General features: G+C 51.5%; 2 protein-coding genes across 3 annotated transcripts in view; one reads left to right on the forward strand and one right to left on the reverse strand.

Annotated features, from left to right (window-relative positions):
• Positions 1 to 12,828, forward strand: part of CMTM7 (CKLF like MARVEL transmembrane domain containing 7) — a 46,951-nt gene that overhangs the window by 33,329 nt on the left and 794 nt on the right. Inside the window, exons 2-4 of one of the 2 annotated variants that reach the window (XM_080672520.1) lie at positions 4,030 to 4,203; positions 8,143 to 8,241; positions 10,880 to 10,961. In XM_080672520.1, coding sequence (XP_080528646.1) covers positions 4,030 to 4,203; positions 8,143 to 8,241; positions 10,880 to 10,961 — 355 coding nt within the window. The remainder of the gene's footprint in view (positions 1 to 4,029; positions 4,204 to 8,142; positions 8,242 to 10,879; positions 10,962 to 12,828) is intronic. The other variant, XM_080672521.1, reaches the window with a different exon arrangement.
• CMTM6 (CKLF like MARVEL transmembrane domain containing 6) overlaps positions 10,376 to 12,828 on the reverse strand; it is a 40,750-nt gene continuing 38,297 nt past the window's right edge. Inside the window, exon 5 of the mRNA XM_080672519.1 lies at positions 10,376 to 11,172. Coding sequence (XP_080528645.1) covers positions 11,033 to 11,172 — 140 coding nt within the window. The 3' untranslated portion in view covers positions 10,376 to 11,032. The remainder of the gene's footprint in view (positions 11,173 to 12,828) is intronic.

Below are 12,828 nucleotides of genomic sequence, written 5' to 3' on the forward strand. Positions count from 1 at the left end.
CAAACGTTGTCCAGCTAGCCTTCAAAATTCCATTTCTTCCTCCGGGGAGTCAGGGACGGGGAGAACCCCCTCTACCCTTATTTCGATCTTATGGATGGGCCAGTCATAAAATAGTAACATGGACACGAGATTAGACCAACAGGAGAAACACCAGTTTAGAACGTGCACACGAGAGCATCACAGTAGGATACGCGGATCCTAAAATGAGGCTCAGTGATGGAACCTTTTATACTGAAGTGTTTGTGTGAGCCTTTGGCTCAGGTTCTCCCCGCTCCAGTCCCACGGTGGTCTGTCTCGGCCCTGCTGGAGCAGGAGGCACCTGACCCAGGGGAGACAAGGGAGGGCCGAGGTGCCCTCTGGCACCGGCTGCTTGTCAAGTCACCTTCATTCCAGGTCTTCACCATGGCGTTGCGGGGAGTTTGGGGGACACCACCGGCTGAGAACCTGGCCAGGCTGTCTGGCGCCTGGCTGCGGAGTTAGGACCAGCTTGTCTGCGTTCCCGAGTTCTCAGGGGACAAGTGTGTCTCTCGGGGGATGTCTGCCTGCTTCGTCTCCTGTGAAATTGAAACCCACCGCTCCTTTCACAAAAAGCGTCTCTCTTCTCACCGTGTGGAGTCAGAAGGGACACAGTTTGGAGCAAAGGGGCTGGTTTCTAATCTGAGATGATGGGGCTGGTTTGTGAGGCCCTAAGCTGAGGGTCCTTGCAACGTTGCTTTTAATGGACATATTATGTTAGATATTTTATTTCCAGTGCTCATCACAGTTCAGTATAGAAGAACAAACCTTGATGAGCCCTGGCTTGTGTGGCTCAGTGGTTAGAGTGTCGGCCCAAGCACCGAAGGGTCCGGGGTTCAATACCCAGTCAAGGGCTTGTACCTGGGTGGCAGGTTCGTTCCCGGCCCGGCCAGGCGTGTATGGGAGGCAACCAGTCTGTGTGTGTCTCTCACCTCGGTGTTTTCTCTCACCTCTCCCCTCCCTTCCACTCTCTCTTAAAAAAATCAATGGGAAAAATACTCGGGTGAGGATTATCCACAAAACCTTGATGAGCCCTAACTGGTTTGGCTCAGTGGATAGAGCATCAGCCTGCGGACTGAAAGGTCCCAGGTTCAATTCCAGTCAAGGGCATGTACCTTGGTTGCAGGCACATCCCCAGTAGGAGGTGTGCAGGAGGCAGCTGATCGATGTTTCTCTCTCATCGATGTTTCTAACTCTCTATCCCTCTCCCTTCCTCTCTGTAAAAAATCAATAAAATATATTTTAAAAACACCTTGATGAAAGGAGCCAGGGGGCACTCCTTCACTCCATCCCGAGGTCAGAACTCCTACTCATCCCTGAATTCAGACGTGTTTGTGGATTTGCTTTTCTTTTTTTCTTTTTTTTAATATATTTTATTGGATTTTTTTACAGAGAGGAAGGGAGAGGGATAGAGAGCCGGAAACATCGATGAGAGAGAAACATCGATCAGCTGCCTCCTGCACACCCCCTACTGGGGACATGCCCGCAACCAAGGTACATGCCCTTGACCGGAATCGAACCTGGGACCTTTCAGTCCGCAGGCCGACGCTCTATCCACTGAGCCAAACCGGTTTCGGCTACACTTATTCTCTTGTTGAAATTATTCCCACCAGGAGGGTATTTGGAGGTAGGTTAGGTCCTGAGGGTGGAATCCTCCTGAATAGGATTAGTGGCCTTATAAGAAAAGGTCAGAGAGCTAGAAACATCGATCAGCTGCCTCCTGCACACCTCTCACTGGGTACATGCCTGCAACCAAGGTACATGCCCCTGACCAGAATTGAACCTGGGACCCTTGAATCCGCAGGCTGGCGCTCTATCCACTGAGCCAAACCGGTTAGGACTGGATTTGCTTTTCTAACAGGGAACAAGAAGAGGTCCTGAGCGGGTCAGCCGGGGGTGGGGGACCAACACCCCAGGGCCTTTTTCTCCACCATTGCTTTGTCCCTTCTTATGCTTCTCCTTCCTGGCGCCCGCCTCGGCATGGATCTGACTGATTCCCGGGTCTCCAGCCTCTGCAGAGGCCACCGACAGGCCTTAGGAGAATTCCTGAGAAGATTGGTATCAATCAACTTTTTTTTTTTTTTTTTTTTTTTTTGGTCAAGTGCACTAGCTGAGATGCTGGCTCCCTAAACTAGGGGTGGGAGAAGCCTTGGGCAAAAGGGAAGCTCTCAGCAGCTTGCCTACGGGCACACCCTCTGCTGTCTAAATGAGACTTCCCAGAATTGGGCTTGCCTAAAGCAGAGGGCATGGTAGGCGGACTCGGCCGGTGGACAGAGTTCAGGAAGTCTCGTTTCACAGCGAGTTGCCCAGGGAGGGTTGAGGGGCTGCGGTGGAGCAGCGATGTGCTCTCAGCCTGGGAGCTCGGGGGAGACCTGCCCGGGCCCCTTTTGGTCACTGGGAAACCCCACACATCTCTGTGTTACCACAAGAAAGAGCTACTGTCACAGATGAAAGGTGGTGAGAATTATTCTAATCTCTGCATTAAATTCGGTGCAGAACTGCTTCCTCACCGGAATGCACCGCCTGCCCCTGGGTTGTGTGCATTGTTTAAGGCGGGCCTTGAATAAAACCGCCCCAGCCCCGAGGGGGTCGGTGTAGGACTGAGAGGTCGAGGAGATCTGGCGTGGGGACCGACACAGCCAAGCACTGGCCAGCATGCACGCTCCTGAAGCAGGCAAGCCTCCCCTCGGCCTTGAAACAACCTCAAGGTGTGAATCATTCTATTACCACGGCTGGCTGGCTGGCTGGAGAGGAACCGAGAACATGAAAATACGTTGCTCATTAGCAAAGGGAACTAGGCCAGTATGGAGGGTCCCTTCTCGTGGGTCACGCTCTTCTGCTTTGATCTGTGGAGCAGAGCCTTTTCATGGGCACCCCTGGCTGCTGTGCCTGTTCCGGAGGGCCTGGGGAGTGTGCTAGAAATGAGGGGCTTCAGAAAGCAAGCGTTTTTAGCCTTGACCGCTTTACCAGCGTTGGATCCGTTTTTGTGGTTTAATTCTCTCCACAGACTCCCATTTCCTACAGCAGGTCCCTCCACAGCAGCACAACAGTCTGGGCTACACAGGAGACCGGGGACCATCCTGTGCATTGTGGCCTCATTAGCAGCACCCATACCTGTACCATGCAATGCCAATAGCACCCCCCACCACAGGTGTGACAGCCAAAAATGTCTCCAGGCATTGCCAAAGGTCACAACCCACTCCCCACAACGCACACACCCTTTGAGAATCACCGTTCTGTAGGGAAGGGGCAACATAAAATAAATTTTGTCCTAAAAAGTTGTCCTTTTTAAAACAGATCCTGCCCTAGCCAGTTTGGCTCAGTGGATGGAGCCTGCGAACTGAAGGGTCCGGGGTTTGATTCCGGTCCAAGGCACATGCCCGGGTTGCGGGCTCGATCCCCAGTGTGGGGCGTGCAAGAGGCAGCCGATCAATGATTCTCACTCATCATTTATGTTTCTTTCTCTCTCTCCCCCTCTCCCTTCCTCTCTGAAATAAATAAAAAATATATTTTAAAAAACGATAAAATCTTTTTTAAAAAAAAGAGTTTAGCCCTCACTGGTTTGGCTCAGTGGATAGAGCGTCGACTTGCCTGTGGACTGAAGGGTCCCAGGTTTGATTCCGGTCAAGGGCATGTACCTCTGTTGCAGGCTCAATCCCCGGTCCTGGTTGGGGCACATGTGGGAGGCAACCAATCGATGTGTCTCACATCGATGTTTCTCTCTCCCTCCCACTCCCTGAAAAAAACACACACAAAAAACAATGGAAAAATATTCTCTGGTGAGGATTAACAACAACAAAAAGAGAGTTTAAAAGCTTGTACTGCAGGAAATTGTACCCGTCCAGCCTATTTGTAGGAAAACACCCTGAAACTGTACCCGTCCAGCCTATTTGTAGGAAAACAGCAGTCCCTCAGTTTTCGGTTGTTGTTCGTGTTTCTGTTAAGCTGTTGCTGTTCGTTCCCGGGCGCCTGTCCTGGTGGCATTTCTCTGAGGTGTCTGTGCTTATGTCTCAGGTCAGCCTGCTGATCGCCTTCATCTGCGTGAGGAGCTCCCCGTGGATCAGCCAGAGCGCTTACAGATACTTCGAAGTGGTCACCATCTGCAACTTGATCATGATCCTCGCCTTCTACCTGGTCCACCTCTTCCGCCTCTACCGCGTGCTCACCTGCATCAGCTGGCCCCTGTCGGTAAGGGAGTGGCCTGGCCCTGCCCTCGGCGCAAAAGTCAGATTATTAGCTGGGCACTGAGACCCCCTGGAGCCCTCTCGTCTGCCCACCCCCCACCTCTTGCACCATCCTTCGCTGCTTCAGTCCTGAATTTCCCACTGTTTGGTGGACATCTCTGCTTGTCTGATGTCCCACTGCTTTCTAACGCTCACCTTCCAGCTACGGGAAAACTCTGCCTCTCACCCCGGTGTTTATCCTCCCCTCAAGTGACAGATAATGGGCTGTGTGTGGGGGTTGGGAGGAGGAACATGGAAGGAAGAAGCTGACCAAGGTGATGGGTATTTGTACCGTTGTGAGTATTGAATGATAACATTTGTCCGCTAAAATGGACCGGCAGAGTCTGAGGAAAGATTTCAAAGTTGCCAGGGTTTTCTCTTCCCACTATACTAGAGGCCCAGTGCATGAAATTCATGCACGGGTAGGGTCCCTAGGCCTGGCCAGTGATCAGGGCCAACCGGGGCCTTCTGGCTGCCAGCCAGGGCTTTCCCTCCCTGGCTGTCGGCTTCCGGGGCCTGCCTTCGTTCTGCGCCGCCCACTGGTAGTCAGTGCACATCATAGCGAGCGATCGAACTCCTGGTCTCCCAGTCGGACACCCGAGGGGACCCTTTGCATATTAGCCTTTTATATATATAGATTGTTTTTTAAAACAGCTTTATTGATAGGTAGTTCACATGCCATACGGGTACCCATTTAAAGTGTATAATTCAGTGGGTTTTAGTATATTCCCAGAGCTGTGCAACCATCACCACAATCAACTTTAGAACATTTCCTCAGCTCGAAAAGAAACTCCATGCCCTTTCACTGTCACCTTCAACCCCTCGCCCCTCCAGCCCTGACCAACCACAGTGTACTTCCTGTCTCTATAAATTTTCCTATTCCGGATATTTCCTGTAAATGGAATCTTCTATATGGTCTTCTGTGACTGGCTTCTTTCACGTAGCAGAGTGTTTTCATGGTTTATCTAAGTTGTATCGTGTGTCAGTACTTTTTTTTTTTTTTTTCCCTTTTCATAATAGCCAAGTAATATTCCAGTGAACAGATATACCCCATCTGTTCATCACTGATGGACATTTGGGTTGTTGCCACCTTTTGGCTATTATAAACAACGCTGCCATGGACATTCATGTGCAAGTTTTTTGTATGGACATGCTGTCACTCACTTGGGAATATAACTCCGAGTGGAATTGCTGGGTCACAGGGTCACTATGTTTAATTGTCTGAGGACCTGCCAGACTGGTTTCCAAAGTGGCACATCCGTTTACATTCCCATCAGCAGTGTATTCGGGTTCCAGTTTTTTCCACGTCCTTGTCAGCACTTGTTATTTTCCGGCTTCCTTCTTGCGTTAGGGTTATTGCGCTCATCTTTTCCAGTGTCTTAGGGTGAAGGTTAGGTTATGAATAGGAAACCTTCCTTCTTTTTGCATTTACAGCTATAGACGTCTCCCGGAGCACTGCTTCCCATAATTTGGGTGGATTGGGTGTTCATTTTCATTCCTCTCCAAGTATTTTTCTAATTTCCGTTGTGATTTCCTCTTTGACCCATGAATTGGTTAGGGAAGGCATTGTTTAATTTCTACAAATTGGTGAGTTTCCCAAATTTCTATCTGCTATTGATTTCTAATTTCATTCCGTCGTAGTTGGAGAAGGCACCTCACATGACTTCGGTCCTTTTACAGCTATTGGGGTTGTTTTATGTGCGTTTGAGAAGAATGTATATTCTACTGTAGTTGGATAGAATGTTTCATAGATGCCTGTTACGTCTAGTGGTTCTGTAGTATTGTCTGAGCCTTCTATGTCCTGGTTGATTTTCTCCCTACTTGTTCTAAACATTATGTGGTATTGGAGCCTCCAACTTTATTATTTTTGAATTATCCATTTATTTGAGTTTTTGTTTCATGTGTTTTGTTGCTCTGTTATTAGGTGCGTGCATGTTTATCATTGTTACGTTTTCCTGACGAGTTGACATTTCCATCGTTATAAAATGTCCCTTTTAATCTCTGGTAACATTTTTTGTTTTAAAATCTACTTTGTCTGATACAACGATAGCCGCGCTAGCTTTCTTTTGGTTGCTATTGGAATCACACCTTTTCCATCCTTCTACTTTCAACCTATTTGCCCATTTGTATCTTTGAATATAAAGTGTGTCTCCTATAGAAAGCATGTAGTTGGATTTTTTTTTTTTTAATCTCGTCTGACAACCTCTGCTTCTTGGTTGAATTGTTTAATCATTCACATTTTTAAGAGAAATTCCTTTTATGTCCCTACGTTGTAAGGCCCCTTTCAAAGGGATGGCACCTTTTTGCTGCTTTTGAGAGCAAGCTGCTCTGGGCTTCCCGATACTCACAAGGAGCAAGCACAGGAGAGAATAAAGCTGGGGAGGAGGAGGAGGGTGGCTGAAAGGGGAGTGAATGTTGGAAGGGTACATCAGCCACGCATTTTTTTTAGCCCAGTACAAGTTGGCACCCTCCCTTTAGGACTCCCTCTCCAGTCATTTTCCCCAGAGAATCTTGGAGTAGGGAACCTCCAGTTACTCATCTGCTCTTGGTCCGAGTCTCCGTGGTCCACCTTGCCATACTCCTTTCTCGTCGCTCGGGGAGAAGCCGGGGTCTTTGGTTTGGCACGGCTTTGACAGGAGCTGCAGCCTGAAAGTGGGATGCTCGCCCAACATTGAACAGCCGCCCGCCCTGATGGGCAGAACTTCACGAAGGAATCATCTCTGAACTCTCGCTGGAGACGGCAAATGCACACGCACGCTCTGGATTCAGAGTGAGCATTACGAATGGCCTCGAACCCCAGTTCTGCTCTGACTTGGTATTTACTGGGGAGGAAGGAGGAAGCGGTGCAAGTGCTTCCATGCTGCTGAGTGACATCCTAATCCTGGAGAGTGAGTGGGGCGGCAGTGGACAGCCCTGTGGGCCAGGGGGCGGAGCAAAGGTGGAGTCAGTCCCCCCAGGAGACGTACCCGCAGAGCTGGGCCTCAGGTGCGCTTCTGGAGAGAAGAGAAGAGGGAAGACAAAAAGCAGACAAAACCAGGGGAGCTTAGGAGCGAGAGTGCCGGAGCCCACCCCACACCCCAGCACTTCACAGAAGGGCCGGGGACCACACTCCAGGCTCTGACACCGGGTCTGAGGGGGCCACGCACCTGTCAAGTCCACAACTGAAAAACGGTTCACACGCCCTAACCGGCTTGGCTCAGTGGATAGAGCGTCGGCCTGCGGACTGAAGGGTCCCAGGTTCGATTCCGGTCAAGGGCATGTACCTTGGTTGCAGGCACATCCCCAGTAGTGAGTGTGCAGGAGGCAGCTGATCGATGTTTCTCTCTCATCGATGTTTCTACCTCTCTATCCCTCTCCCTGCCTCTCTGTAAAAAAATCAATAAAATATGTTTTTTTTAAAAAAAACAGTTCACAGGACAGGCAGCCACCAGAGCCAGCACATTGTGAGCCCAAAATATTCTCTGAGGCAGAAGCGAGAGGCACCCATCTCTTTAAGGGGCCTCGCTTCTCGGGGGCTGGAGCTTTGCTTAAACTCTCCAGCCTGGGTGCTGGGAGAAGTTCAGGTGCTTTGTAGTAGCTTTGGCCGGAGGTCAAGGTACTGTCTACAGGTTGGTCTCCGGAGTGGAGCAGCCTTTAGTGGATTTCCGTCCTCACACAGGAAGCGTCCTTCCTCTCTGTCCCCTTCCTCCCTGCCTGCCTGGCATCTTTTCTCTCCTGCTCGGCCGCATCCTGGCCAGCCTCACGCGTCCTCCTGGCCACCTGACGCATCCGTTGGCTGGGATCTGCGCTGCTCCTGCCGGGGTGTTACACTCCCTCCCCTTCTGTCCATCTCCTCCGACGCCCGGTTGCCTCGGCACCGGGAGTGGCCCTCCGACCCACGGCTCTGCTTTGTTTTTGCCCCCAGGAACTCCTGCACTATTTAATTGGCACCCTGCTCCTCCTCATCGCCTCCATCGTGGCCGCCTCCAAGAGCTACAACCAGAGCGAGCTGGTGGCCGCCTCGGTGAGGATCTCCTCGGGCGCCTTCGCAGCGAATCCATGCTTTTCCGTGCTCGTCTCCTTCTTGACGGGGACAGCGGAGGGGTTGTTTTCTGGGGCCTTCCTTTCTCAGAATCGGTACCCACCTTGATCCAGCCAGCCCCGGTCTCCAAAGAGGCTCACACAGAGGGTCCCAGGAGGTGAATCCTCAGGGCTGTCGGCACACAGATCGCCCCGGCGGCCCGGGCCTCTCTCTTGCAGCCGCCACTCAAACCGGGTGGCACGTGGACTTGGAATCACGTGTCCGTGGTGGTCATTTACTCGTGGCCGCCTCGGCCCCGTGCAGGGAAATATTCTGGAGCCTCTTGGGCCCAAGGGAACAGCACTGTGATCTGCTGGTGATGTCGGCTGTCAGTCCTAGCTTTATCAGTCCTAACTTTTAGCCACATTCAGGCCGGGAAGGAATCCTCCTATTCCTTTCCGAGGGGACATGGACCCATCTGATAGCCTAAATAGAGGTAGCATGGAAATGTACAGAACTGCAGTGCTGTGGGACCCATCTATACCTGCCACACAAATACACACGCACATGCTAGTATACGTACGGGTATGCCGTTATTGTAAAGATTTATAGACTCCCGTCATATGATTTCTGATTTAGCGAATTCTTTTCCGTTTGGCGGCCTGTGGGCCAGTACCGATTTGCCTCACTAAGGAGCAAGACTTTTAAAAGGAGTTTTAGGAAAAGCTGTCTGCGTGACAGCCACTCTTTCATTTGCAAACTTTACCGAAATTCCCCAGGCTTTGGGCCAAGAGTGGGTTCGCTCCCGGAATCCCACTGAGGGGCAGAGTCTGCCCTCTAAAGGTCGGCTTGGGGCAGAAGGTCACTCCTCCAAACACTCATGCCCCTTAAGTGCCACCCACAGCCCTCCCTCCCCTCCACCACCTTGTACCCCTCAGGACCCCCTCCTGCAGTCTCCAAGGAGAGGTGTGGTTGCCACCCACAGGGCTCCACCTGCAGACAGGCCGGTGGAGGAGGCACAAAGCAAAGTTGTGCCCACTGTGCGTCAGGCCACATGGGGAGATGCCCATGAGTTGTATGCTTCAGGTTGCACAGAATGGTGTTAGCCCTGGCCTCCCAATCCACCCCGTTTGTCACACACCGTCTCTGTGCCTGGGACCAGGCCTGGCTCCGTGGAGGAGCCGGAAGAAATAAAAAGGTAGGGTCCTTGCTTATGAGAGAGAGAGTGGTGATGCAGCTCAGGCGTCCGGGCCAAGGCGCGTCCAGGAACAATTCGCAGACGAGGCACTGCCATCCAGAAGGGCATTCTGTGGCCATCGAAGAAGCTGTTCAGTCATGCAGTGCAGACAGTGGGAGACCAGGATGGCAGACAATGTGCTCATGGTGCAGAACAGACAATGAGAGGCCGGAACAGGCTCCAACCGGCTGATGATTGTGCAGACAATCGGTACCAACGGAGCCAAGGGGACGGAGCTGGGGGAAGGGGAGAGGGTGCGTAGGCCTGTGGGGTGCAAACCAGCAGCCAGGCTTGAAGAGAAAGCCCAGCCTTGAAGATCTGCCCTTCGCCCCGGGCCCCTCCTCCTGGACGGCAGCAGTGGTTTCCCAGGGCACTTGGCGGCCACATAGTGACCTGGGGCGCTTTGCAAGCCTGAGGCCAGCTGGGCCGCAGGCAGAGCAGCATGTGGACCCTGGAGCCAGACTCCCTGGGCTCCAGCCCCAGGTCTGGCCCTTGCTGTCTCCGTGGCCCTGGACAAATCGTTGTCCCCCCACCGCCAGCCCCGTCCCTCCATTTCTTCAGCTGCAAAGTGAGGGGCTGAGAGGGTCACCCCAGGACCCTCCTGGCAGAGTTAGAAGACTGGTGGGCACAGAGTACGTGACCCATAAACTAGCCGCAGCGGCCAGATTTGTTCACACGTAAGGAAAATGGCTTCAGGCTTCGCGGTTCCAGACCAGACACCAGAATGTGCGCCTGCTTCTCGCTTGCCCGTTGGATGAGCCCCAGGCGAGGCCCTCTTCCTGTCTGGGTGCCCCGTCCCCCATCCGCAGAGGAGGAGGGTGGACGGGGTAAGGTCCCCACGGATGAGCACTGGGTGGGCCCTCAGAAAGGAAAGGAGCGCTCGCTGCCTGAATGTGTTTTAGTCCAGTATTATTTAAATATGTGCCAACATAAGGCTAGCTGGCAATGCCTCAGCTCCCGGCTCTCACCCAGCTCTGAAGCCAGGCAGAAACGGTCATGAATGAAATGCACACGGTGCTATCACACCAATAGAATCCATTTGAACATCACACATTTTAAAACCCAAATTAAAATGCACGATCCCACCTTTTTCTTTCTCGTTAGCCCAGGATAACTAAAGTACGGTGGCTCGGCCCAGCTCGCTTGAAACAAACCTGAACATGGGCGCGGAAGTTGCCCAGAGTGAGGAGGGCGGAGGGGCGGAGACCTGGGTCCCAGCCGGGAGCCCTGGGCATAGGGCCTCGTGTCTGCACCCGAGCCAGGACGCAGCGTGTGGGTCAGGATTCCCCGCGCTCCCTCCCCGCCACAGTCAGTGCAGGGACAGGCACGGGGACGGGAAGCAGAAAGACTGCTGAGTGGCTGGCCCCTGACCCAGGAGCTTCCTTTCCCCTCTCTCCCGTGCAGATCTTCGGCTTCGTGGCCACCTTCCTCTGCCTGGCGAGCGTGTGGCTGTCGTACAAGGTCTCTTGTGTGACCCAGTCCACAGGTGAGTGCTGGTTGTCCGAACACAGGTGATCGCCATGAGCTCAGGGACCGGCACACAGCCTGTTCCGGCCTTCACAACAGATCACAGGCTGCTGTGGTGGAGGCCGCGAGGCACAGGCGCCCGGGACCTCTGCTCGGCCCGTGCCCGCCGCGCCCAGGAATGCCCCAACATGCCAGCCTCTGATGGAGAAGCGTTTTCTTTACCTTGTTTCCTAATGGCAGAGAGAAAATATGGGACATTTAGAAAATGCAAATAAGAACAAAATGTTTTTAATAAAAACCATCTGTCCTTGCACTATCCCAAAATAGCACATGCTGGGTGTCTTTCCTTCCAGTATTCCCTCTCTCTCTGAGTAATATACAGAGATAGAGATGGAGCTGGAGATGAGAGAGAGAGAGAGGGAGAGGGAGGGAGAGAGAGAGAGGGAGGGAGAGAGAGGGAGGGAGAGGGAGGGAGAGAGCTGGAGATACATATGTATGTATGCATGTCGCTTTGATTAAAAGGATCAGAACGTTAAGGGTTATTTTGTAACCTGATCTTTTTCTCCTACTTGACCATCTATCAAATACTTTCCCCATGTTGGTATGTGCTCTTTTTTGTCATCCTTTTTTTAATTCTTTTTATTTTTTATTTGTTGTTAATCCTCATCTGAGGATATTTTTTCCATTGATTTTTAGAGTGGAAGGGAGGGAGGGAGGAGGAGGAAGGGGAGGGAGAGGAGGAGGAGGGGGAGGACAAGGAGAGAAACATCGATGTGAGAGAGACTCATCAATTGGTTGCCTCCTGCACGTGCCCCAACTGGGTCTGGGGATCAAACCTACAACCCAGGGACATGCCCTTGAATGGGAACCGAACCCTGGACCTTTGGTGAGTGGGCCAACACTCTAACCAGGGCTTCTGTCATTCTTAATGGCTCCATGGGCTCACACTGACCCTGTCGCATGTCTGTGCTACCGTTGTCTCCTATGAGGGGCATTGATTTTTGTTGTTACGTAATTCTTTGCTGCTAAAAAACACTGTAATGAACATCCTTATAAATATATCCCCATACCTATACCTAATATTTTTTATCCTAAGAATTGCTGAAAGCTTGAACCCACTAATTTAATTAATCCTCTTCTTTCTTTGATCTAGCACTTCCTTTCTTTGTTCTTTTTCTTTAAAAAAAAAAAAAAATGCATGAAAAACGTGGCAGCATTTACATTACATTTCCTGCAGAAAGAGCTTCCCTTTCCCCCGCCCCAGGATCACTGGCAAAAAGCTAACAGAAAGGGTGCCAGTCTCCAAAGACCACACAGTTAGGATCCCATTGAGGTGACACAGCCAGAATAGACAAATCCAGAGACAGAAAGTAGCTTCGTGGTTGCTTACGGCTCACGGGAGGTGGGACACAGGGCTGCCTGCTAATAGGCATGGGGTTTCTTGTTGAAGTGATGAAAATGTTCTAAAATTGTCGTGCAATTCTGTGAATACAGTGCAAACCATGGGTGAATTCTATGGGATACGGATGATATCTCAGGAAAGCTGTGTAAGGGCAAAAATGAACGACGAACACAATGTAAAAAATGTTGCGGCCTGGGGTGGGGAGGAAGAGGGATGGGAATCCCCTCTGCGCTATTTAATTTTTCTTATTTTTTAAAAAATATATATATTTTATTGATTTTTTACAGAGAGGAAGGGAGAGGGATAGAGAGCTAGAAACATCGATGAGAGAGAAACATCGATCAGCTGCCTCCTGCACACCTCCCACTGGGGATGTGCCCGCAACCAAGGTACATGCCCTTGACCGGAATCGAACCTGGGACCCTTCAGTCCGCAGGCCGACGCTCTATCCACTGAGCCAAACCGGTTAGGGCTAATTTTTTTT

Source organism: Plecotus auritus, assembly GCF_963455305.1.
Source record: "Plecotus auritus genome assembly, chromosome: 6".
Classification (NCBI taxonomy): domain Eukaryota; kingdom Metazoa; phylum Chordata; class Mammalia; order Chiroptera; family Vespertilionidae; genus Plecotus; species Plecotus auritus.